The sequence below is a fragment of the Plectropomus leopardus genome, chromosome 6, assembly GCF_026936395.1.
Source record: "Plectropomus leopardus strain MGB_pleo_1.0 chromosome 6, ASM2693639v1, whole genome shotgun sequence".
In the NCBI taxonomy this organism is placed as follows: Eukaryota; Metazoa; Chordata; class Actinopteri; order Perciformes; family Serranidae; genus Plectropomus; species Plectropomus leopardus.
Window position 1 is genome coordinate 24,724,847 of NC_142181.1, and position 26,180 is coordinate 24,751,026.

General features: G+C 39.5%; 2 protein-coding genes across 3 annotated transcripts; both read right to left on the bottom strand.

Moving 5' to 3' along the window:
* Positions 1 to 50: 50 nt before the first annotated feature.
* paf1 (PAF1 homolog, Paf1/RNA polymerase II complex component) lies at positions 51 to 6,862 on the bottom strand. 2 transcript variants are annotated; one of them, XM_042486519.2, is made up of 14 exons: positions 6,598 to 6,862; positions 5,385 to 5,414; positions 4,845 to 4,937; positions 4,640 to 4,761; positions 4,463 to 4,529; positions 4,277 to 4,378; positions 3,455 to 3,560; positions 2,744 to 2,812; positions 2,427 to 2,530; positions 2,224 to 2,340; positions 1,983 to 2,111; positions 1,616 to 1,721; positions 983 to 1,067; positions 51 to 846 (listed from the first exon to the last, which is right to left on the bottom strand). In XM_042486519.2, the coding sequence occupies exons 1-14, from the start codon at positions 6,642 to 6,644 to the stop codon at positions 413 to 415; spliced, it is 1,611 nt and encodes a 536-aa protein (XP_042342453.1). In that variant the 5' UTR covers positions 6,645 to 6,862; the 3' UTR covers positions 51 to 412. The 2 variants fall into 2 exon arrangements, with proteins under 2 accessions (XP_042342453.1, XP_042342451.1); XM_042486517.2 differs by having other exon boundaries at positions 5,385 to 5,417; positions 6,598 to 6,861.
* A 1,841-nt stretch (positions 6,863 to 8,703) lies between these two features.
* taok1a (TAO kinase 1a) lies at positions 8,704 to 24,816 on the bottom strand. Its single transcript, XM_042486371.2, has 20 exons — positions 24,303 to 24,816; positions 20,745 to 20,994; positions 20,211 to 20,282; positions 20,005 to 20,106; positions 19,873 to 19,918; positions 19,658 to 19,754; positions 19,444 to 19,557; positions 19,256 to 19,347; positions 18,966 to 19,059; positions 18,666 to 18,747; positions 17,906 to 18,073; positions 17,552 to 17,752; positions 17,270 to 17,398; positions 16,675 to 16,911; positions 16,444 to 16,572; positions 16,100 to 16,303; positions 15,069 to 15,308; positions 14,554 to 14,766; positions 14,211 to 14,393; positions 8,704 to 12,610 (listed from the first exon to the last, which is right to left on the bottom strand). The coding sequence occupies exons 2-20, from the start codon at positions 20,874 to 20,876 to the stop codon at positions 12,083 to 12,085; spliced, it is 3,063 nt and encodes a 1,020-aa protein (XP_042342305.1). The 5' UTR covers positions 20,877 to 20,994; positions 24,303 to 24,816; the 3' UTR covers positions 8,704 to 12,082.
* Positions 24,817 to 26,180: the final 1,364 nt, after the last annotated feature.

Below are 26,180 nucleotides of genomic sequence, written 5' to 3' on the forward strand. Positions count from 1 at the left end.
GTTTCCCAAAATCTGTTGAAGAGGGAAAACAACAATCTCTGACGACTGTGTTTGTTACAAAATGTCACCTGCATTTTAATATCAGTTTCAAAGCCGTAACACAATGACAAATCAAAAGCAGAGGGATAAGGACACTAAATATCTGACAGACAAAAACAAAAGAATGGTGTACAAATAGCTATTGGTTTGAGAGTTAAATCTACAATTAAAATTGGAGAGAGATGGCCCTGGTCCAAAACCAATGAGCATCTCGCACACAAATTTCACTTGATATCTGCAATCATAAGAAATTACATCCCCAGACGGAGCTAATATTAATGTAGCGGTCAGCAACAGGGCAACACTGCCGTGTTTGGAGCTGAATATACAGATAAGAAAGGTGGCCAATACCGTGCTGTCTGGACCACAGCTCTTATTCACTGTCACTGGCGTCACTGGAGTCCGATCCTCTCTCACTCCCACTTCCGCTCTGAGCCCGGGTCCCTGAGTGGTCACTGCTGCGGTCGCTGTGTGCTGGAGAAGCACTGCGACTCCTGCTGCCTCCTCTGTTCCCTCCCTCATCCTCGCTCCCGCTCCCCTCCTCCCCGCTGCTCCTGGCCGAGTTCTTGTTGTTCTCGTTGTCGTCGCTGTCATCGTCACTGCCGAAGATCTCTTCCTCGTCTCGCATTTCTCTGGTCCTCTCCTCGCCACTCTCGCTTCCACTGCCGCTTGCCTTCCTCCTCCGCTTCTGTCTGTCCTCGTCCTCTTCATCCTCCTCTCCTCTCTGTTCCCGGTCTTCATCTTCCCTTTCAGATTCACTACCAGAGTTCTCTGCCTCGCTGCCGCTGCCCTTGTCCTTCTCATCACCTGAAGAAAGCAATTCAAGTGTCACAGGCAAAAACAGAAACTGATGAAGACCTGTCACCAGTGCACCAGCTGGTAGCCAAATAAATCAAAATGAATTGGTAAGAACTGTGGTGGATGAGAATACACGAAAACTAACCTGAGTCCTGTAAGTCCTTATCCATGTCCATGTCTTCCTCCTCATCTTCTGGCTCATGGTTCTCCAGTTGAGCTTTACGGGCTTCCTAAATATCACAACCAAAAGGGAATCACACATCAGAACAATAAAACTGACCAAGAGTACAAGCTTCAGAGTTCCCACTAATTTTTATAGACAAAATGTTCAAACTTAACCATGACTTTTCAAGGACCCATAATACATTTTCTTTGACCATTCACGGCATATAACATGAACAGACCTGGAACAATACTTGTACACTTTACAAATTATTAACATTAATTTTCTTGCCCAACGTTATTTAAACATATCAGATTTAAACTCTTAAACTCTTCAAACATAATTCCAGCTCCCGTAATCGCAATAATCTATATTTAATCTTTAACAAATACAGTTTTCTAAACTTCTGTGATTTTTAAATCAATATGAGGTATCAAAGTAAACAGCACCCTTTAGTTCAAATCAGGAAAATAACAATAGTTCAGTCACTAGTCTTATTGCAAGTTTCTTAAAAAGCAAAGTGCTGTACAATAAGAGATACAATTACCTGCAAGAGAAGTAAAAGTTTGGTCTAACTAACATCAGCAAAAAGAGGAAAGTAACAAATGCACTCACCTGGGCTTCCAGCTCTTTCTCGTTCATCTCTCTGTGCTTACACACCAGCACGGCGTTTGTGGTGGACTGGGCTCCGGCCTTGGCTCTCCTCTTGCTCAGACGCACCCTGCAAGACAGAAGACAAGCTGTCAGAGGACAAGGCCTATCAGCATCCCATCAGAGCCCCCAAATATCATGGTGGTGGTGCAGTTTGGTTTGTGCATGACCAATATACACCAAATTGTCTTAATTTCTTATTTCTTTCACATAACAATCTAAATTAGGCTTGATCTAAACACAGCAGCTGCAGTTACATTTGTAAACTGCACAACATCCTTGCTTCACGTTGAGGAACATCAAAAAGTCTCCTCTCTGCTCAGTGAGTTACCTTGTCTCCAGCTCATTGTAGTAAACACCATCTCCATCTCTAAAGATGAAGAAGTAGTTCTCCTCATAACCTTTGCTGGCCTTGTTCTTCACGTTCCAGTTGTACTCCCTGGCTATCTTGTAATCATACCTGAAACACAGAAAGTAAAATGCCTTTATAGTATACAACTTAAAACAAGCTAACCTAAGCATCAAGGTGATTTTGAAATGTGTGATTTTCTTAAAGTAATAGTTTCACATACAGATCCTCAGGCATATAGTCCATGCCCTCATCGCAGTCTCTCTTGCGCTTGCGAATTGTTTCTTCATTGGGCAGGAAGTAGGCCACAAACTGATTTCCTTCCTCATCCATCATACCTCTGTAATGAAGAGACATGCAATTAGGGCTGATGCAGAAATGATACAGCTTAAACACACATCTATGCAACAGATATTTTGTAGACACCTGATCATGGCCTGAGACATCATTTCCACTCCTGCTGGTCCTGACATGTCTTTCGGCGCAGGATCAGAGTCAAAGATGACCTGAGCACAGGGGTTGATCCACATCTGGAGAAAAGAAAAAGTGCATAAAATATAAATCTGCAGACTAAAACAAACTATGGGAGCAACAGTAGATTGTTGTTTACTATAGAATATATATTTGCTGTATTTTATTGTGAAGTATTTGTGACATCTGTTCCCCTCCCGGCACTTCTACTATTATGAGGCCTGTGACACAGAGACTCTTCAAGTCATAAGCTGAGTGAAATAAGAGCTCACCTTGAAGTCTGGGAACACAGGTAGAATCTCCACAGGAGTAACTCTGGGTTTACTGTAGTGCTGCGAAATCTGGAGACAAACCACAACAAGTTCACAAAACATAGCACGTTTTTCAATTGGCCAAAACACTATTGCATTTTGGGTGAATGTGCTAATTGCATCTGACAGCTATCCATTACATACAGGAGGACTGCACAGAGTGACAACAAAACAACAGCTGAAGAAAACTGCTATAACTTCTGTCCAATCTACTCTGAAGTTACATGAAATGTTAAGGCTGTTAAACAACAACTATATTTACATGCACAAAATGTTCCAGGAACACAAGCCTCCCTCTTTCATTACTTAAACCACCTTGTTGCACGGTTAAGCGATGCGATATCCAAAAACCTGTTGATATCAGTCTTAAATGATGTTTTAAAGTATGCGCATTTCTGCCTCCAACTAGAAATGAGGGCTTTACTTTTAGACACGCATCTCTCCATGGCCATGAAAACTTTTCGTTTGTGCACAACGAATTAATGACAACGCACAGAGCTGACTGTAAAAAGGGAAGAAGCAGTGTGTCTCAAACTGTGGTAAAAAAAAAAAAAAAAAAAAACAAGAAGAAAAAAACAATGAACTGAGATGCATTTTCAGAATGCACTTTATACGTGTTCACAGAATGCTCCTAAAACCCCACTAATACCAGTATTCTTATCAGTCACTTACCTGTTTCTGTGCATCTTCAAATGTTTTCTCAATAGCAGAAATCTGGCTGTCCCTGTCTTTGTAGATTTCTTCCTCTGTAAACTGCTGTTTGACGGATACACCGATCCTAAACACAAAGCACATCAAAGTTACACAATAGACTCAATGATGTATATATTTTTCCTTTCTTTATACCTTTCTGACATTTCAGCTGGGTATACGGTACATGATGGTAATTTATGTTTTAAAAAAATGCAAAAGCTGAGCTATTGGTGATAGAAGTCATTTTGACATGTATGCCACTGTCAAGCCTACAATGCTATGTTTCTAATGAGCCTACTGAGACAAATCTTGCTAATAATGAGCAGCCCTCTTGCTGGAGAACCTGATGACACTTGTTGCTCGTCTCTATTTATTAGCCACATGATTTTCTTCAACACATCTTTAGTTTTCAGCCCACTGAATAAAGTCATAGTTATGTGTGGCAATACTCCCTACAAGGGGCAGAGTCATTTTTCTTTATTTACTAGCCATGTAACGTCATCCCTACCACTTGCAGTTGCCATATTTCTGAGCTCAGCTGCCTGTTCCACCAGTTGAGAATGACCTCTTGGCCACTACAAGAAATTGCCTCAATCATAGACTGTTTGGGCTCAATACAGAGTCTCTGTATTAGTTTAATAGAGGAGTGCCTGGGTTTATGATAGTATTGAAAAACATTCCTACAGGATTCCTAAATACCCCAGTATATCTAAATGCCTCGATACTGTCCAAGCCTATTACGCACGCACAAAATCGTCTACCATCAGGTCATTTCAAAGTGAACACACTAAGCCCACTTACTTGACTTCCACTTTCTCGTTGGAAACGCCATATCTGTTAAACTCTGTAGAAATATATTCTGTCTTTCTCATCCACGGGACCACCTTGGCATGCTGCTGTGACCTTGTAGAGAAGAGGATAATGTTTAAACAGAAAATCACCATGTGAATTTAAAACAACATGGAGCTGCCTGTTAAGCAGCCTTACCTCTTTGAACTGGATGGAGCCTGGATGTCCTCCTCCAAAAGTTTTTCATCAGCGGGATCCAACAGTACTAGCAATATAAAAGATTGGTTTAGTCTACACAGACATTTGATTAAACAAAATAGTATGTGAAAAAAATTAAGGATAGGTTTTGACACGTAACAGCAAGGTGAGACTAACTGTTGGGGTCAATGCGGTAGGTGTCTGGGTTGATGAGATCGATGGTGACCCCAAGGTCTGGCTCAGTCAGGAGCTCATGCTTGTGCTGCTTCTCCAGAGAAGTGGCTTTATACTGTACAAACCTGCCACACACAGAAAAACAAATGTCAAGCTGAGCACATGTTCATCAGCGTGTATTCTGTGGATGGAGAGGCAGGATGTTTACCTGTGCTGATCAAATGGATATGTGATGAATTTGGGGTCAAAAGGGATGTCGGGCAGGCTGTTGCAGTACTTCACTCGACAGACCACCCCTGACCTGATATGGGCACAAAAGTACAGGACATACACAGCTTAGGCTACTCAGACACTTTTGCATACCTTAGTGGCACACTCAAAAATACTGTACGTAATAATAATAATAATATTAATAACTTAATTTATATAGCACATTCAAAACAATTGTTTACGAAGTGCTTTGACAGACAGAGCAAAGGCAGGAACTCATGGAATAATAAAATAAACATTAGCAAACATGCCAAACAAAGAAAGGTCTATAAAAGTCAAGAACAAAATGCATGTACTAAAAGTCAACAAGAATACATTTGAGCCTCGATTTTGGAATGACTAGGAGGCCCCAAGCTGAGGAGCTGAGGCTGCACGCTGGCTCATTAGGGGTCAGCATTTCAGAAATGTAATTTGGGGCAAGACCCATACATGCTTTAAAATGCTTTAATAAATATTTAACAGTGCTTAACTTACTTACCTCTCTGGAACAGTTCGATGAGAGGAGGGCCTACTAGAAGAGAAAACAAACATTTTGTCAGATTTCACTATACATTTCTCATTCTTGTATTACAAGCACTGTAAATGTTGTAAGAAGCTTCCTCGAAGGAACTGTTATTTCTGAACCTAGAAGACACTTGGGAAGGACTTTTTTTTTACTTAGGGGAGGGACACACAATTTTAAATCATTGTATTTTGTATTTTTTTTAGGATTATACTAGGATTTCATTGTCAGCTTATTTTTCCAAACATCAGTGGGTAAGTTTTTAAAATCTAGCAATGTCCACTGTTGTATACAGTGTATTTGGAGAAGCAGTCATTGTATTTACCTGCTGCTAAATACTGTCTGTGTCAAGTGCTCTTGTGTGTGTGTGTGTGTGTGTGTGTGTGTGTGTGTGTGATGTGCACGTTTATTAAATTTTGTAGGCTGTCAAACACTCATAATAAGCTGTTTGTTTTGGTTAGAGCTCTCTTCCCCATACTGTTTGCCAGTTGCATTGACTTTAATGTCTACATTTAGTGTGAATATTCATAAATAAATAATAAAAAAAGAATAATATGGTCATGTGTAAAGGAGGGAGGGTTCAAGACAAAAAAAATAAATGAGGTCGTAAAGTCAGCCTTTCTTCTTCCGCTGGTAAACAAAGAAAAGTCCCTGATGAGTTTAGAGTGTTTTATTTGTTACAAGAACTTAATAAGATTTATTAAATGATACATCTTAAAGCTCTGCACACTGTAGTTAATGCAAATCAATATTGTTCTGCCAAGCGTTACTGCCTTACTGATGGCACTTGGACCGATTCACCCTGGCTATCTTTAGCGTTAAGCTACCATTCACACAATGTTAGGCAACTAACGCCCCTCTACAACAACTTAAGGTTACTGAAACTGACCGAATGACCAAATTCACTTAACTTATGATGTCCCTTTACGCTAGCGTTAGTAATTTTAGCGTGCTAACATACTTTAGCAAGCAGGTTACCGTCGGTTAACTTGACGCTTGCTTGTTTCTTCGGATGGCTAACTAACTAGCAATGTTAGCTAATGTTGTACACAAACGATAACTCAGCCACTAAATAAGCTACTGCTAACGATTCGTAGATGTTAATATTGACATAAATTATCCAACGTAGACAGCCGCTAGTTTATCAACCGTGTCAAATAAAAATAAGAATAAACATTTTTTTACTAACCTGTGGCCGTCTTCTCGTTGAGATTGTGTCTGAATCGTTGGAGCCATGCTTACGCCAAACTGCTTACGACTGAAAGCGAATTTATTTGTTTGCACAGATATTCAACAAAAATACGCCCGATGAAAGCCAAAATGTTTGGCCAAATTTTAACTATAGACAACTTTTAAATTACTCTTAAATCAGAATGTGAATAGCATTTTTATTTCGACCCGGCAATACATCCATGGCAAGACAGGATGATGACCCGGAAAATCGCGGACCTGAGGAGGCTTTACTTTATGATGAGCGACCCCTGCTGCCCCGGCATGCGACGCGTTCAATCTTCAACGGAGTGGAGTCTACGCACTGTAGCAAAAACTTGAACTTAAAAAAATATTTACATTTATGTAGAATATTAATACAAAACAGCGTTGGAAGCCTTGTCTTAGTAATACAATGAGTAAAAAAAACTCCAAAAGCAAACCCTGACAAAAATGCCTTGGTGTAGATTTTCTCTTTCCCTTAGACATTTTCCTCAGAAAATCTCTTTTTTGTTTTTTTTTTTAAATATTTTTTTAAATGGACCAATTTTTCTTTGCAATTTATTGTGACATTTCTTGGCAAGCTGAGTTTTGCCTTTCCCCCTTTGTTTTCAAAAGAACTGAAACTGATTCTCTCAAGTTCAAAGGTTTAAATATTTATGTAAGGCGTCTAAATGAAACACAAAAAAAGTGACATCCATTCAGGTTTCAAAAGGTTAAACGTATGAATTTAGCTTTTGTTTAATTTACTGGATATAACATTGGCATATTTGTTTGAGAAAGGATTCCTACTATGGGTTTTACTCTCCCCACTATTGGTAACGTACAACATACATTATTATTATTATTATTTTACATGAAGTCCAGAGCTTTTGGTCCTGTCTTGAGATCTTCAGCAGAAGATGGAGCTTTTGCTTTTTGCTTTTGCCTTTGAGATGGCTCAGAAATCATGTGACCTCAGTATTAAATTTTAGTCACGTAAAAAAGAAGTGGTCTTATGTCAGGACAGAGACACATAGCAACTGAGCAAAATCTATTTTCTGATAAGGAGCTCAAGATGTGGTTGACATTAGACAAATTATTTTCAAGCTAATAATAACCGAAAGAGCTAATTTTCCCCCAAAAAAAACATTTATATAAAACAGAAAAGCACTAATACCCTGTGTGAGGAGGTATATCCTGTATTGTGATACATTTTGGTATTACATTTCAGTCACTGGGTCAGGTTTCATAGAATTTATTAAAGTAAATCATATTTTTTCAACAGAATATTCAAAAAGAATAGAGAAAACACTAAGACCCTGTATGATGGGGTATGTCCTGGAAGTACATGGAAGTTATTTAGAAAAAAAATCATAGTTTCCATTAAAAGATGTATATAAAATAAAAGAAGCACCAAAAATATTATCCCATATGACGAGGAGTGTGCTGTGTTGTGATATATTTAGGTATTAAATTTAAGTAGCTAGTCACATTACATGAAAGCAATTGAGTAGAAAAATCATGAAATGTCCATAAAAAATTAACATAACATTGAAAGAAGCACTAACATCCCATTAGAAGAGATACTGTATGTCCCGTGTTTTGATGCATTTTGATTTTAAGTATTAGTAGTTAGGTATCTATTTAGGAAACTGCTGTTTCTTCTCTATTAAAATATTTATGCAAGTTTAAAAACGCACAACACAATAGTCGTGGAAATACCTTGCCGGATATCAGACAGAGCTGACGACTTGTTACATTCTGTTTCAACTCGAACTCGGTTGAATGAGCAGATTCAAAGGTCTGGACCAGAAATGTATAGCGCACAAATTTAGAATGTGTGCAATACATGCAATCAGTTTAGCATATTTTTCAGTCAGCTGAAGCTATTGAAAAAAAATAGTGTGATTTAAGTAGTATTAATTTTTGATACTTTATTAAAAGTGTCTAAAGTGAACATCTGTTGAATACCCAACTTAAAACTAACTTCACTGACTGCAGTTACATGGAAGTAGCATCAGTATTACATGGTGTGTGGCAATACTATAGCAACTGAAAATTGCACACACAATAAAAAAAAAAGTAAATGAAAACACAAGGCGAGTTATACTAAAATTACTTTATTACAGCTGATTTCTGTTCAATATCCCTCTGCCAACACAATGGTAAATATAATACAAACAAAATAGTAAATTTGATCTTATTTTTATTCTGTTTTATGAATCTTTTTACACAATTAAAATCCACTTTTAGTACTTTGCCATCTCTTATGTAGTATCTTTATAATCTCTCTGACATTCAATAACAAATTCCACCATCTATACATTTTAATACAGGTTATGAGTTGTAGTGGTAATGTGCCAAAGAAGAATACTGACATCTTCAAAGAAATGCAATCTCTTTTCATAATTTGCCTGTCACCGTGACATCTTTTCAAGCCTTTTTTTTTTTTTTTTTACTTTGGCCACTAGACCACAACCACCTTGTTTTTATGTTTCATACATTTCATGCCGTCAGCCCACTGATAGGTAAAACCATGAAGATGAGACAACGCAGTGGTATATGGGATTGGCAACTCAGGTATGGCACAGTGTTTGACCATAGAAAGGATCGCCATTTTTTTGTTGCCAATTCTCATCCGGTATTCCATAAGCTTTCAGTCAGTAGGACAAATTTTGACATCAACGTTTAAGTAAAAAAAATTCAAATACAAAATAAAATCCAGGTTTGTGGAGAGGTCTCATGACTGACAATGATTGACAACAATTTCCAGACTCCCTCACATATAACATTGACATAAAAGTGAACAAAAGTTGTGCATACAAACTTAAGGTTGGCATGTATGTGAGGTTCCATTGGCCTAACATTCAAACTCTTGGCCTTGGCTTTTGACTTAAGGTAAGATTCCCATGAATACATTCCCCTTTTCTTTACCAAATAATCAATAAATCAGAGAAGAAATGATGAATATAACCTGCTGTGTTACAGTAGCTGGAACTAGTCACTCGGCATTAAAAAAATTATAGAGTTTTTGGGACCAAACCATATGTAACTTGATATAATGCATACCTTTAAGGATAGGATATATACACGTGGAAAATTATCATCCCACCTATTTAAGAAAAAGACCCCAGCATTTTTTTGTCCTCAAATGTGATAGGAATATATCACAGTATGACATTCAGAGAGAGTCTGAAAGGAGGTGGCTCTGAATCAGAGTGGAATGGGGACAAATGATCAAACATGCGCAGCGAGGGAGAACGAACTCTGCAGTGATGATGCTCAGAGAAGGCCGCCTGACTAAAGGAGATGACAGCAAATACATGCATATGAGCAATCCTGTCTGTGCACACAAGAATAACTTCCAATTAGCTATGTCCACACAACTCCAGACCACTTTGAGAGTGAAAAAGGTTTGCTAATGTCACTGTGGTCCGTCAGTTAAATAAAGTTAGTTTTACAAATTATTTTCTTAAAATGTGAGTTTTTAAATGTTGTCTTTAATAAAATATACACATATGAACATTCGACTCCAGCTTTGTGATTAAAGGGAGCATATTATCTCTGGATTCTTAATGGCCTTTTCAACTAAATGTTTTCAGCTCTCTGCACGGAAACTTGAGAACGGAGGCTGTTAAAACTCCTGCGATGATGTTTCGACCACAAACCAGAGCGAAAGGAGCGAGCGGAGACAGATATAATTAGAGGAACTGCTAGAGATATCAAAGGAATACCTAAGTGCTTTTTGCCACATTTATTTTGTATTTGGCTGTTTTCAGAGTGTGCGTTGACTCAGTTTTACATTTACATGTATATGATACATCATGCAAACATGTGCTTGATTCAGTCGCCCTTGTTCATGGGTTCTGATGAGATGGTGTAACATCTAAAACTAAGCACCTTTTTTTTTTTTTTTTTCATTTTTAGTGTTATTTTAATGGGCCCCAACATTTTTTTTAACAGTTTTCTTAGTGCCGAGCCTGCTGTCATGGTCATGACAATCACCTTAAGCTTTCTGCTTGCACATAATGGACTGTCTTCAGTGAACTCAGTTCAGTTTGTTTTATGGAAACTGTAGCCAAAACATACCTAAAAAGCCTGCAGCATCCTCACACCCTCTATGCAATCAAAATTCGGCATAAACACACAGAGGAAATAACTAACAGTTTCAAAACAGTTAAAGCTGCAGAACGGGGGGGGGCTTGCTTTTTTATCTGTACTTGGGAATTGCTCCTAAAAAGAAATAAAAAAATCACAGCCCAACTCCTCAACTTAGCTACATGCGTACCGACAAAAACACTCATCCAACAGGTGCTTTGTTGTGTTCTACTATTAATTTTACACATATTCCGCTGTATAAAGTGCTTTGAAAAAGGCAGCAGTTTAAAAAGGCACTAATAAAAATCAACAGGTCGAAACTAGGATTTTATTAAAGGCAAATAGGCCTCCCTTTCCCCTTACAAGTCCTCCTGTGAATGTGTTCACTAACATTGTCTGTAACAAAGCGGTTTCCCATTTTACCCCCAGAGTACCACCATTCTAAAGATCTTAAAGACCTAAAAATATGGTTACTGATATACACAAGTCATTTTCTATCTTTCACTATTTATAAGAATTTACTACATGCGCAGTGAATATAATGATCTGAGAAAAGTATTTGGGACCTCAAACTAAAATACGCTGGCACTGATTATAAACTGATAAAATTTAAAATATTAAACTATAAACATCTTAGACCAATTGTTATAATCAAAGGTTAAAAGGCACTGTAGTAGTGTTGTAGCATAAGCCTGAAACAGTTATTATATTTGGCTCTGAATTTGTAAAGTCTCATTTTGGCTGATGATGAGGAAATCAGGTGAGATAAAACTACTAAATAAAAAGGAGGCATTAAATGTATCACAATGACCATTACAGCAGGCTGGAATCACAACAGCAAAGCAGCTTTAGTTTGGTCTGCTGTGTTTTTGACCACCGTCGAGAATCGACCAGTGTATGAATGAGTGCGCATGAGGAGGGTGAGGGAGGGGGGTCCCCTCTTACTGTGATTGTTTGATACCACATTTCTAAGGACATAGCTAACACATGTCAAGGCTTTTGAACAATGCTTGATGTGCAAAATGAGAGCAATGGGCTGTGAATAGCACAGAACATATTTTAAAAAATTCCCCTGGAGAGAGCTGTAAATAAAAACAAATGGGAGTATTATGTGTTGACACTCAAATTGCTTTTGTAACATAATTTAAGGATTTGTATGTGTGCCGATAAACTGCCGTGAGGACGGTCTGCGTCTCTTCCAGCCCTTTTGACCTGAGCAACATTTATTTCATCGCACATCCACATTTGTATATGGGAGATACAGAGGGGGGGGTGGGGGTTGCAGGGAGAACCAGAGCAGTGGAGCTAAGCCAAAACTCTGTCCTGCTGTGTGTACAATTCTACATCTCCACGTTCAAATTCTGACTCCAGGGCTAACAGGGGATCTATGTGTAGGAGAGGTGGGACCCGTTAGATATTTGAGAGGTGACACTAGTACTCCTGCTCATGCTCTGCTCACTGCGCCCTCCTGAGGATGTCCTTCCCATTGCTTGGGGGCTGTTCTGTACGCCTCCACTGCTGCGGGAGACCAGGGATCCTGCTGACGGGTGGCCCCACGGTGATGGACCCCCTCCCTGACCCCAGCCTTGCTGCATAGGAGCCCCTCCAGGACTGGAGTGATAGTGGTGATGACTGCCGTGGTGGCTTGACCCTGCGCCTGAACTGCCACTGCCCCAGTGTGACCCTTGGGAGCCCCCTGATGGGTGCTGTTGCTGATGGTGACTCCAACTTGCTGGAGCCCCGGGAAAGCTATTGTTGAGGGCCTCTGGGGAGACATTCGATAGCACCATGTTGCTGAAGCCCAGGCGCATACTCTCTGAGTCGAAAGCCTCGACTTCTCGGGCTTGGCGCTCCAGCAGGCTTCGGATTCGTTCCAAGCGTTCATTTTGCAAGGACAACATCTCCTCCTCAATCTAGAGAAAAAAAACAAAACTGAATAAGTAAATAACAATGTTTACATATTTATGTGCAACATATTCTACTGGCATCTATTGACAGTTCATATTTAGCAAATAAAAATCATAACGTAAAAGGTTAAAAAAAATAATAATAGCAATAACTTCACAAGAAATGTAAATTTGTTAACTCTTTTAAGGGAACACAAAGATGCAAATAATAAAATTACGAATGGCTGAATTCCATTTAGTTGCTTCAGTTTCAAGGTGCATGCTGTCTCAGTGTCACAGCTTAACTGGCACACCTGCATCAAACATGAGTTAAAGCTGTTTCACACCAAGCAAAGATTTTCATCCGAAAGGTTCGCATGGAAATGATGTAAAAATGTATTTTGTGTGTGTGAGTGTTTTTTGTTTTGAATGTTTGCCTAAACAGCTTTGCATCACAACATTTTTTGGATGGCATATCTCAGCAGAATTACGCACGCAAATATATATGTTTGACCAATAAAATCCTTTGTTCCCACTGATTTCACACCTCCAGGTCATAGTTTGCCTGCCGCCAAAATGGGAAATGTCTTATCAACTTGGTTTCTGCTTAAGATGGGATGCGATGAAGATGTCTATGTGGATTATATGCACTTTTGTTATATGTTGGTTATGGTCTCAAACAAATAACTAAGAATGCAGAATAATGTAATGAGATCACCAGGTGCCCCTCTGTCAGACCCGATTTATATCATTCCTCTCAGTAGTTGGTATTATGTAGCAGTCCATGTAGAAGTGATATTGCGATGATGGTGAGGGCTTGATCATGTAAGAAGAACAAGCCGTTCACGGCGGGTGATTGCTTGTTAGATTGGAGGTCCGATGTTTTAAGCAGCCAAATGGTCTAATTGTTATGTTACCCAGAGGTGTAGTTTCAGGCCATTAATCTTTTTAACTGAAGGGAGAGTGTATTTTTGTAGAAAAATGGGGCTTTGGAGCATGGCTGTTTGTTTTTGGGATGATGTTCTCTGTCTGGATAGATTTTTGTTCTTTGGAGTGGACACAGGCACTGTTTAGAGGGAAACTCTTATCTTGACAAAAATTAAACACTATACAGGTAATTTACACCACACCCGGTGGGTATACTTGTCCTATTTGCCCCACCACATTTTCCTATCTCCCTGGTGAGAAATGGCTTTCACTGTAACACCTGAGTTTTTCCTACAATGACAAGTAAAAATGACTGCTCTGAAAAAAAAAAAACAAAAAAAAAAAAACATGATCACACATGAAGTCACTCTAAAAGGCCCAGCACACCCATGGTACACATCCACAGGTGTTTTCAGCTATTTTAACTAAATAAACCTATCAGGACTGAGTGAACATTCTCCTGTTTATGCTGTTGCATCTTTCAGGGCTCGACAAATTGCACCTTTATCGTTTTTTTTAGTACACATTAAGTCCCCTGACCTCAAATAAATCCAAATGTAGCTTTGCCCAGGTTCAGCCAGAGCAGGCCTAATAACTGACAATTTGTCAGTGTGCTCGGGCTAAAACTCAATGTGTTGCCAATAATAATTATAGACAGACTATTGAAAATGTCCACATGAGAATAATTTAGGAGGAGAACCTTCTGTTCCAGCAGAGCCCTTCGCAGTGACACCCTCTGCTCCAGGTCCTTCCTCTCGCGGTCATGCTGGGCATCTGTCTGCATCTTGATCTTGCTCTGGTAGGCGTTGAGAAGCTCCAGCTCCTGCTGTAGCTGCATTCGTAGGCCTTGGCACTGAGCCTCCTGAGTCTCATCCAGGCGAAGCTAAGGGCAGAGAGAAGGTACAGATCCAACAAGTAAAATACACAACCATAACTGATTTGAATACCTCCTCTAAAGATGGAAAAATGTACAACTGTGTGGCACATTTATGGTCTTAATTCACAACTTGAGGATTCCACATTCCTCGCATTCCCAAACTTACCGCCTGAGTGGAAAGCATCTCATTGATGGAGTGGTCATACTGCTCTGCCAGGATGGCAAGTTTGCGGTGCTGCTCTTGCTTGAGCCGTTTAAGAACAGCCTTGTGCTCTGACTTTGGTGTGGTCTCCAACAGATGGTTCCTCAGTGCTTTGTACTGCCTGGTCTGGATCTTACATGTGTCCTGGAACTGCTTCTTGATCTGTAGCTCTTTGGACTATGTTATAGAGAAAATTATAAAATGTATGTTTTTGTATATTTCAAAGAAAATATTAACACAACATACAATCAGAACATTCTTATGTATATTAGGTCTGTGCAGTCAATATTTTTGGGCGAAAACCCAGAAAAACAAGCATTACACAAATAAGTGACATGGGTCAGCTACTGTTCTGAATTTCATTTTAAAACAAAATGACAAATCTTACAAGTACTCAAAGTAGCATTTCATCATCACTGAAATGAAGAGCAATGACTGAATGTTCAATGGACAAGCATGCTCACAAGCCCAGTTCTCACCTTGAGGCTCTTGGGCTGCTGGCGAACCTCCATAACGTGTTTACGTCGAAGTTCCCTCTCCCTCCTCTTGTTGTACTCCTGCTGATTGGTGAGCTCCGTCTGGTGCTGCAGGCGGATGAGCTCAGCCCTCGTCTTTTGGATAGTGTTGAGCTGGCGGAACTCCAGTTCTTGCATGGACTCATGGTGTCGCAGAAGCATGGCATGTTCCAAGTCCTTCTGGGTCTGACGCTTGTTTAGCTCCTAATTACGTGCACATGCAGGGACAAACAACAAAGAGATGAGACTGTCACGCATCAAAGATAAATCTCTCACTCTTATGACTTTAGGATGTTAGTCAATTAAATAAAGGTCAGGTATGTAGGATTTGGGGGGGCGGGGGTATTGGCAGAAATGACATGTAATATGATTAACTATTTAATTAGTGCATTATTACCTGAAACTAAGAATCACTGTGTTTTCTTTACCTTAGAATAACCCATGCATATTTACGAACACGGCAGGTCCTCTTCCTTGGAATCTGCTGTGTTGTTTCTACAGTATCTCAGAACAGATAAATCAAACACTGGCTCTAAAAAGGGCCATTTGTGTTTTCATGTCAGCCTTAGTTCTCTTATAGGCTTGGCACATGGGAGAAGCTTCAGTTCTGCAACCTCACCGCTAGATGCAAGTAAATCCTTCACCAGGGATACTCAACTCAGGGCCTGTGGGCCAAATCTTGCCCACTTTAGGGTGTTGGGTGGCCTACTGACAATTTTCTAATTCACAGTGAAAATAAACTGATTCACACTGGGATTTTTTTTTTGTGCTGTCAATGTAAAAAGCTTTTTTACCAAAGTAAGTGCCAGGGGAGGATCCCCTGAATGATTTATATATATTTATTATTAGTGTGTGTTTATTAGCTGGCCCATGGCCTCTTGTAATCTTGCAAATCTGGACCCCATGAAAAGCAAGTTGAGTATCTCTGTCCTACTCACTAGACCTTTAATACACGTTACATTTGAACACTACTGAGTACAATGTGGGATACTGACCTCTCGCACTAAGTCCTGTTCGATATTGTGGCGAGCAATTAAGATCCTCCGTTTGAACCTTCGGCACTCCAGTTCCAGATACTGCCTCTGTCGGCGCTGCAAGTTGGCCTCCTCCTCTGCTTGGAAGTGTTGGAAGTTCTCTTTCTGCTTGGCTAACCACTCCTGCTTTTCTTTCTTGGGTGTTGACTGGTTTTCGTTCAGCTCCTGAACAGAAGGGAGATTTCAATTCACGGGTAGAAAAGACTTCATAGTGCCAATTGATGTTTGTTTGCTGATAATAAGTAACCTGAAAAACATGGTTTTGGTGACTAATACATGGAGCAGGAAGACCTAAATCCCCTTACCTCTTTGAGTTGTTCCTTGCGAAGTTTGTATTCCCGTTTTTGGGACTCCAAAAAGCTGTTGAGCTCTTTTTTCTGCTGACTCTGAATATGCTGCTGGAACTTCTTTTCATCATTGGTAAACGTTTTTGCCTAATAGAGAGATGAATATCACAATCAGCTTAGGTAAAATATAAGCCAGTGTTTTGTTTTTTTTTAATCTTCAGGGAACATATAAATATGATGAAAGCGTACATCTTTCTCCATAGACGCCTGGTGCTTCTTGATCAGTTTCTCCATCTCCTGAGCAAAGCTATTCCTCTGGTTCTCCAGCTCCTTGTCCAGGCGGAGTCTGTGCTCATCCATCTCAGCCTTCAGCTTGTTTTCCAGAGCCATCAGCTGTTTCTGGTGCTGTCGCCTCATGCGCTTGTAGCCCAATATCTGCTCTCTTAACTCTGAATCCTGCTCATGCTCCTTAATCTGACGAGTGAGCTGACAAATAAAAGACACAATTTCTTTTTATGTTGTTGTGGGAGCAAAGAACATGCCTTTAAGAGAAAAATACAGAGATGAGCTAACAACAATATGGGAAAAATGGAAAATTATTTTTTAAGTGCATATCCAAGTGGGTAAATGTATCAAGCTGGATCATGACTCTGCTTTTGATTACATACAAAATGACTACTTCCTAGCCTTAAAGCAAAAGCATTCAATAATCAAGAGGACAAAATGTGAAGAGATTTTGGCCTTTGAACAACACATGGATGTGGAAAATGTCCAGCAGCTACATGAAGAATCATTTTAGCCATTTTCTGGTTTTGATCTAAAAATACAATGACTGTGTTATTACCACTGAGGCTGTGCGTATAGTAGCAAAGTGTTCACGGTTCCGTTTTGGCCGTGGAGTTTGTGCAGGCGGAGACTGTGGCTCAGTTGGTCGGGTGTTAGGTTCTGACTCCTCATTATAGGTCTCGTCCTCCTGAAAGGTAGGCAAAAATAATCAACACACACATGATCAATTTATGTCTAATGCTTATGTAATAATAAATTACTAAATTCAATTTTAAACTGGAAAAAAAACCTAAAATGACAGGACATGGCTGTGGGTCAAACTGGAACCTGATCATCTTACTGGTTTGAGGCGTATCACAGAGTTGTTGGACATGACTGTGTGGTCTCCCTCTATGTCCACCTCGCTCTTGTCATCGCCTGCATCTGTTAGACTGTTGACGGAGCTGCTCTGGGAACTGGCGCTGATTGACATACTGGGTATGGATTGGTTGCTCCCCACGCTGTTCACCGTACCTGTCCTGCCAACACTGTGTTCCGGCTCCTGAATAAAACAGACAGCAGATGGTAAAAAGGTTACAGCAAAGCTCTCTAATAACTCAGGATGACACAAAACTAGAAGCTACAACATCACTAAACTAGAGGTGATGGAGAAAGACAGATATTGTGGCTTAGCTGAAACAGTGACATAACAGACCTCCTCCTCATCTTGTGCCTCTGTTGTGGGGCCATTGTGGGCTTCCTGAAACAAGATCTTCTTCATCTTGCGATACTGCAGATTGTCAAGCTCTCGAACTGCGTCCTTAGTCCGACTTATCAGGTCTACTAAGACTGATTCTGGTCGCACTCGCTGGACAAATGCATGCTGGGGGAAGAAGACATAAAAAGACACGTTGCATTAAAATCCTGACCACAAAGCATTTTCTTTCTAAGCACCAGCATCTTTTTCCAATTGTTCCCAAAAAGGAGAGAGCGTATGTGGTCACATGTGGCCACCTAGAGAAATAGTTCTGGCTCTAAACGGGATTCTAGTTGAAAATCTCTGATGATGTTGCGCTAATGTTGTCACTGCTACTCCCTCACTCAGAAACTATCACAACAAAGAAAGAAGAGCCCATTTTTGGGAGCAGATCAGCTGGATTCTAAATGTTGTCGGTGAGTTTTGTGCTTTTATCAGCGTACACATTGTAAGCTTGTTGTTTACTGTGTAGTCAATTCTCTGATAACATAGCATTATGTTAGCTACCTAACTAGAATTAATGTCAAGATGTTTGTTGTCACAGAGACAAAATCCATGCTTTTTTTTTTTTTTAATGAAGCCCTAGGATAAAGCCCTCCGCTGTGCCTTGCCACCACTTGTCTGCCAAAGAAAACACTATCTGGCTACATGCCCTGATATGGAAGTTGTAATTTACCCATAAAAACATAATCTGTCCTGGCCATTTTTTGATTCTTACCTTTAAGAGCTCCTCAGAGTTCGGCCTATCCTGGGGAAATTTCTGAAGGCAAGAATCTACAAAGTTTCGGAAATAATCCGTCCTTAAGTTGAGAGATGAAATGTGAAAAAAAAGATGGAATTGTGGTTATTCCATGGACTCAGTTTAAGACACAACACACCAGCTCAACTCTTATGCAGCCTTTAAAACCAGGAAATACAACACTTAAGATATCACAACATCCAAAATCTAAGACAATAATTAGTCTCATATGACAATATGGAAAATAATATTGATATATGCCCACCCCCATAAACTCACCATTCACTGGACTGCAGCATAGGGCTCTCATTCTGTGCTATATGGTATAAGGCACTCATTGCATTCATGTTGAAGAGTGGAGGCTTCCTCTCCGCTACAGACCAAAGAGCAAAAAAATTATGAGCAAAGGAAAGAGCAACATTATTCACTTATTAACTGACTAAGTGAGCAGAATGAATGCTGGCTATAGGATGTCTGTCAAATGAGATGAATGTGCATGCAAGCAATGGAACAATTACTGTGGTCTAAATCTTATATGTGTATCTCATCATGTACAACAGTGATCATACCTAATTCAATGCAGGTTATTCCCAAAGACCAAATATCCACCTTTCCATCATACTGGCCCTCATCCATAGCTAAAATTACTTCTGGGGCCATCCTGAGAAAATAAACATAATAAGCACAATAAAGATATGTAAATTAAAAATTTAATGGCAGATCTATAAAAACAGATAACATGCGTGTTTTAGCGTACCAATATGGAGTCCCAACAAAAGAGTTGGCGGGACAGGCGATGGAGGCTGAACCGAAATCTGCTAGTTTAACCTGCCCTGGCTCTGTCAGCAAGATGTTTCCTGCCTTGATATCTCTGTCGAAACACATAAGAGCAAGTGATTACAGCTCCACACAGAAGACAAAACGCCAGAGGGCATAAGCTCAGCATGCTCCCAAATACTTGAAACACTCACCGATGAATCATGTTGTGGGAATGAAGGTAAGACAACCCTTGAAGAGCACCATGGGTAATTGCGGCTATTTCAACTTCTTGCAGAGGTTTCTTGTGAACTGGAAGGGATCCAATGGTGAAGTGATTTAAGAGAAAAGTGATGGAATAAACATGAAAGGGGAGACTAACTTCTCCGCATGTAGCCTCATACAATGAACACAAAGGTTTTCAACTCACCTTCTAACAAATCTGAAGCAGACCCCAGACAATACTCCATTACCAGCTGCAATGAAATAAAGAGTGTTCTGTGTGAATCTTTGTAGCTAACACATTTTCGTCATCATCACTGACACTCGTGCTGAATCTTACCCAGGCAGTGTGCTCTCGCAGGTAACATCCTTTGTACTCTATGCTGTTTGGATGTTGTATTCTCTGCAGGAATTTCACCTCCTTGATGATGTCTTGCCATTTCTGTGAAATCAGGAAAAAATTAGACGACAATCACAACAAACAAAGCAAAAGTTGTGGTAACAATTGCCTGTTCACATGATGTAGGTGAGTGGAAGTATAAATACCTCAGTGGACTGCTTCCCACTGTAGGACATCTTTTTGATGGCCACCACCTCATTTGTCCGCACATCCCGTGCCTGAATGACAAGCACATGACTTATTGGTGTCATTCTGAAATGTTTAAAGGATCTAAAAGGCTTTCTGGTTGATAAAACTATGCTCTTCAACTGCTAAATGCTGACAAAATACACAATGAATCATCCAAGGTATCCCAAAGACCCTCAGGGCTGTTAGGGCCCATTCTTGCAGCCTATTTTGTGTAGACTTGACAGACTGGAACTTGCTCAGAAGACAGAAAGAGGATTTTTAAAGTAAAGTTCCCACAGCAGCATCCATGTTATAGTCAATTTTTTATTACACTGTATTCTATCAAAAATGTGCACAGATTTAACTGCCCTTCCTCTATTTGTGATTGTGCCAACAGTGGCTTTACTGAAATGAATGACAAGGCTGCGTTTTCTTTTCTTTTTTTTAAAGCAGTTGTGATGTCAGACTTAACATGGTCTCAGGCCTGTAGCCTTATATTGCGAAATACTCACAAAATATACAGCACCAAAGCTGCCATGTCCGATCTCACGCAGATCTGAGTAGAGCTTTTCTGGGTCCTCCTTGAAGAAGAGCTCGGCAATTTCGGGGTCCTTCAGGCTCCCCGCCCGACCGCTGTTGGGCATAATGGGGGGTTGGGGGGCAATGCCGCTGCCGCCAGGAACTATCTGGGTCTGCGACAGCGACTTGAAAGCCCCCACCGATGGCTCATCTGCAGGACAGTGGTCTCATATGTGTTCAGAGCTAAAAGTAGAAGAGAAAACAAGAAAGTAAATGTATCTGTGTGTCCCCAGTATAAATTATAGGGCTTTATTATTAATACTGAATGGGCATAAGAGATGTTTTAATACCCTCAGTGTGGTATTTATGAGTTCCTTTGCATTGGTAATGTTATGCTACATTATTAATGATATGGTGAGACAGGGTCCTGTAGCTTAAGTCAATGTAGAGTTAAGACTTTTTAATGCCACTAGGAATAAAGTTTAAGATCAATTTTCTAATAACCCTAATTGAAGGACAATTTTATTTTATCTAAATGTTTATTATAACATAAAACGTGACTTTTATTTGTCCAGTGAAAAAGTTGGATAATCTACATCAAATCTTGAAAAAAAACATAATTTCTTACAGTGGAACAAATGAAAGACAATGATCACACTATATTATCATAACAGTATCTATTTGGTGTACCAACAGAAGATATCTGTCATTTATGGCTGGATTTCTCAGTAATTTTGTATTTTTCAAACAGCATGTGAGATTCTACTGTTTGGATTCCCATCATGAAAGGATTTCATTAAATGATTCCACAAAATATATATATATATATATATATATATATATATATATATATATATATATGTTACAAATTATTTTGAGATTTTACAATGTAATGTCAGAAAAAAACAATTCATAAAATCCTTCCCCCCATGTCTGAGCATTTTAATACATTTGAAAGATTAATTTAAGCCAATTTAATACCAATTACAGCCTTATATTTATCTTAATGAATTTGATGCTTTTTAAGGCTTTTTAAGGATCCATGGAAACCCTGGTGAGCGGAAATATTAAACAACAGTGAGAGAAACAGCTCTCTGGCTGTACATATGTGCCATAGCAGAGCCCATTAACCTGAGCGAGGAAGGCTACGCAAAACATGAAGTGAACCATGATGTCAGGTGCCAATGTGGAGAGTGGCCAGTCGGAAATCCTGAGGCAGCCGGAGATAAGTCTCTTGTTTCCATAGTAACAGAAACCACTGTAAGAAAATCAGTGGGCTGTGTCCTGACTCCCCTCACACCTTCACTGACTGACATGCAGACGGACAGACGTGAGGAGGACACAGAGAACCCTGTCGCAGCTGACAATTTTCCAGCTTGAACAAAGAAACAGAGGCAACAACATGCTGCTTAACTGCGAGATAGTTGCCTGAGCTGAAACAAAGCATTCCAGTAATAGGACTACTTGTTAAACCTGTAAGGACTTGGTAAACACACGTTCTCAAACATACCAAACATTATCCACATAACCTTCCCACACGTGATTAAAGGTTCAGTACACCAAAATAACAAAACACCTATTATTGATTATCTTTGGAAGTTTCTGGCTTTGCTTTTTGTTCTGGTTTAATTTGTTCTGGTTTTAAGATATTCACTGATGCAACATGCCAATAAACAGAGAATGATGATTTGTTTGTGGTGATCGCTGTCTTGAAAAACTTAAAAAGCAGCATGCCTTTCCAAGAAATAACATCCTGAGTGCACAGGATCAATCTTACTGAACAGAGTCAGTTTTCTTCTGAATGTGAAAAATATTGTAAATATCCACAAAAGGGTGTATAAATTAACATTAGGCTTTGCCATAACTCACCATATAAAACCATCACTATCTACCAGACCAAATACCACGAGGGATGTGAGGGAAAGTGTGTTTTATTCATTGTTTTTCTGTTTTAGGTGAAGTCATTCTTTAAAGTTACAGGAACTGACAAAATATAGCATTCATACAAAACTCCACTGTAAACTTTTAGCTATTTTCTGCCTTATAAATAGTTTGTTTTGAAGCTACACTGCTGTAATACAGATGTAGACTGTAAAAGATCACTGAGGAAAGTTTACTGAGTCCATGCGGCTCAGATGATCAGCTGCAAACAGATGCAGAGCTGACGCTAGAGTCACAAGACTTCTTTCCCAGCCTGAGAGAAACAGCCCCCAGTTGAAGCAGACATCTTTTGTCTCACAACAACACTGAACAACTCACTATTCCACACAGATGCAGCCACGGCCCTGAAATAAACCCTCATTACCATGTGGGACTGTGCCTCTTTATTGCCATTGTTCTTTACGACATTGTTACTCATGAATGAGCTTTGTTGTCATATCTCATGATGGCATTTTCAACAGTGTGTACACGTGAGCACAAAAGTGAGTGATGATAACTGATACCTTCATAAAACACCCTGGCGTTCCAACCAGCGCACATATGCACAAGAATGCAGCAGGACAGGACAACAAAGCTGGAGGGCTGGAATTCCCACTGTATGCCCTCACTGTGCTGCATTTCTCAGCATTTCCTGTTAGCACAGCTATAGGGAGGTAGGAAGGGGCCCTGGTGAGCATTTTGACCAGTGATCATCTGTCTTTCTTGACTGAACAGCAATGACATGCTTACAGGCATGCATTGCAATTACAGTCTAGCCACAGCCAAATGTTTTTTTTTTAGAGCTTTTATACCACACAGTTTATCAATCTTCACGAAATGTCATCACTTTTAGGAGTCAGTTTATCAGTATTATTGGTTAGTTAGGTCATTTCCTTTTGGCAGACCGATTCATGGCAGAAAATCACATTATTACACAGCCACCAGTGTTTCTTTTATCTGTACCACCCATGTCACAGAGCAGAAACCAAAGACGTATGGTTATATACAGGCCTGCGTTACAGTCCATTTACTGATTCAGATGGCAATGGGGCCTAATCGGTTTATCGGTAAGGGTTGTTAAGACACTTTTAAAGTTGTTTAATTGATCTGACTCATAAAAAAACACACCCTTAAATCGACCAATGTAAACCCAACACTGTCGTATCTGGGGTAAACGCAGCCTTACCTGTTACCTGTGGCTAAGCAATACCCAACTGGAGTTGCCACACAAGTGGAATTGGAGAAAGCACTTACTGGGATTTCCTGAAAGTTGTCACTTTCCAATAGCTGTTTCAGCTGTCACACGAGTAAATCAAACCAACAAAGTCCAAAAAGGTAAAGACATAACAACACTCTCAAGCGTGCGCAAACAAATCGGACGGTTTGGGAGCTCTCAAACTAGCCAACGTTGACTGATGTTAGCTACAAACTTAGCTAAGCTAAGTTACGTGTCATATGACCAAACATCAAAGCAACATTCGCGACACATTTACAACAACAACAGTTGAGTACTTACACGAATGATGTGGAGTTAAACCAAGTTTAAGAGTCGTTAACCGCAAATTGCTAAATTAGCAAGCTAACCTATGTGATGTTTGCTAAGTTAGCTTAGCCAGTTAGCTGAAACTCACCGTCTCCTGACAGGCCAGGTTTCAGCACTGAAGATAATGTCGTGTGATTCAAAACAGTTTGGGATTGTGAAAGTCTTCTGCCCGTGTCATCCCCGGCGAGGTGATTTTACACGCCAAATTCTTGTTATTCGTGACGCTGTCAGTCGATTTAAACATGTAGATTTGTGAATTACTGTAGGTTAAAATCCCCACCCTCGAAGTAACTAGGGTGCCAGAATAGTCGGATCCCACTCCCAGGCAGGTCCAAAGATGGCTGCCGAGCGCTCCACCGCCGCCTCCCTTCGTGAAAATACGGAGGGGCGAATGTGAGGGAAGTTCAAACGCCTCCAAAACACGCAGAAACAAGCCGCGACCTTGTCCGCGATGTCGTTGAGAAAAGTGTGGATTTAGCCTAGCTCACTGGCATGTTAACTTGTAACTTAGCTGCTTAGTTTAGTTGTAACTCTGCCCGACTGTCCGTCTTCCTTCGACACACTGCGAACAGCAGTTCCGCCCTGTCTGTTGGAGTTGCACTAAACTCTGTCTGACCCAAAAACATCCAGAGGCGGAGACACCTTTAAAAAAATATAGTGGAGAAAATAAATATTCTACTCTTACAAAACCTTGTATTCATTTGTGATATTGTATTGACTTATAGTTGTTTCTGATATAAATGACAACACCATAGAATATCGTGGAGGCTATAAAATAAACTTACCTTTCATTAAAAATGCCGATATCCGAAAAGCAGAATTGATTTTTAGTGTGGACTGCTTTATCGCCGATTGTAAAGTATTCATAGTGAGTTTGTTACAGATGGGCGGGTTTTTATGTATTATTTTATATATTATTGTTGTTTATATTGTTATTGTTCTCCTTACTAATGTGTCTATCTGTATATATCTCTATACGATGTCTTGTATCATAAGACACATAGCTTTAAAATTTTACACTTTCCACACTCAGCACAATTTGATTTCACATTCACATATTCACATTCTAGTGCTAATTGTTTCCCATGTATAATTTTATATGCATAGCATACCATTTTTTATGATTTGTGAAGTACTTTGTGACACCAGATAAGGAGTCTTAAAAAACACAGTTGGCTCATTTATTCTTCAGGTACAATAAATATAAAGAGCAAATTTACTTGAAGCAACCAACCAATATTTTGGTTCAGAAACATTTTGTTCAAGAAGATTCTTTGATCTAATATTGGCAACAACAAGAAAAGGACAAGGGAGGAAGCACATTTAAACTACATAAACCAAATTTCAAAACACATCTGGTCTGCTGATGGCTGTTAAAAAAACAAAAAGCATGGACAGAACTTCATGAGAATTTGAGGGATACGATAAGGATTGTTTTAGTTTCTTAACCTCTTGAAACCTATGGGTATTGGCTTGATTTCTTAAAAAGAAAAAAAGAAAAAAGAAAGAGAGAAAAAGAGAAATCATGGGAAGAAGGCAACAAGCTATTTAACAAGTAATGGCCAAAAATTATCAAGAAATTGATTTTAAAAAGTTACAAGACAATTACCTGGAATAGGGAAAACAGTAACAGTTAAAACAGAAACAAACAAGAAAATGACCTTCAGAAAGTGCAAAAACTATATCTAAATAATTCTTCCTGTAACATTAATTTAAATACATCATTAGAATTATAAATGTAGTTCTCTTGACATTTCTGAGAAAGGCATTTGAGCGTAGCACAGGAAAACTGATGTCAATCTAGGTGTTAAAGGGTTAAACATGGTTTCAATGACACAAATGAAAGTGCTTTTTGTGCAGAGTGGGGATTGAACTACAACTAGCAATTTTAACTATATTTTGCAGTAGACTGCTGATAGTTTAACTATATTTATTTTTGCACATAGTGATTCGTGTAGGGTTTTTT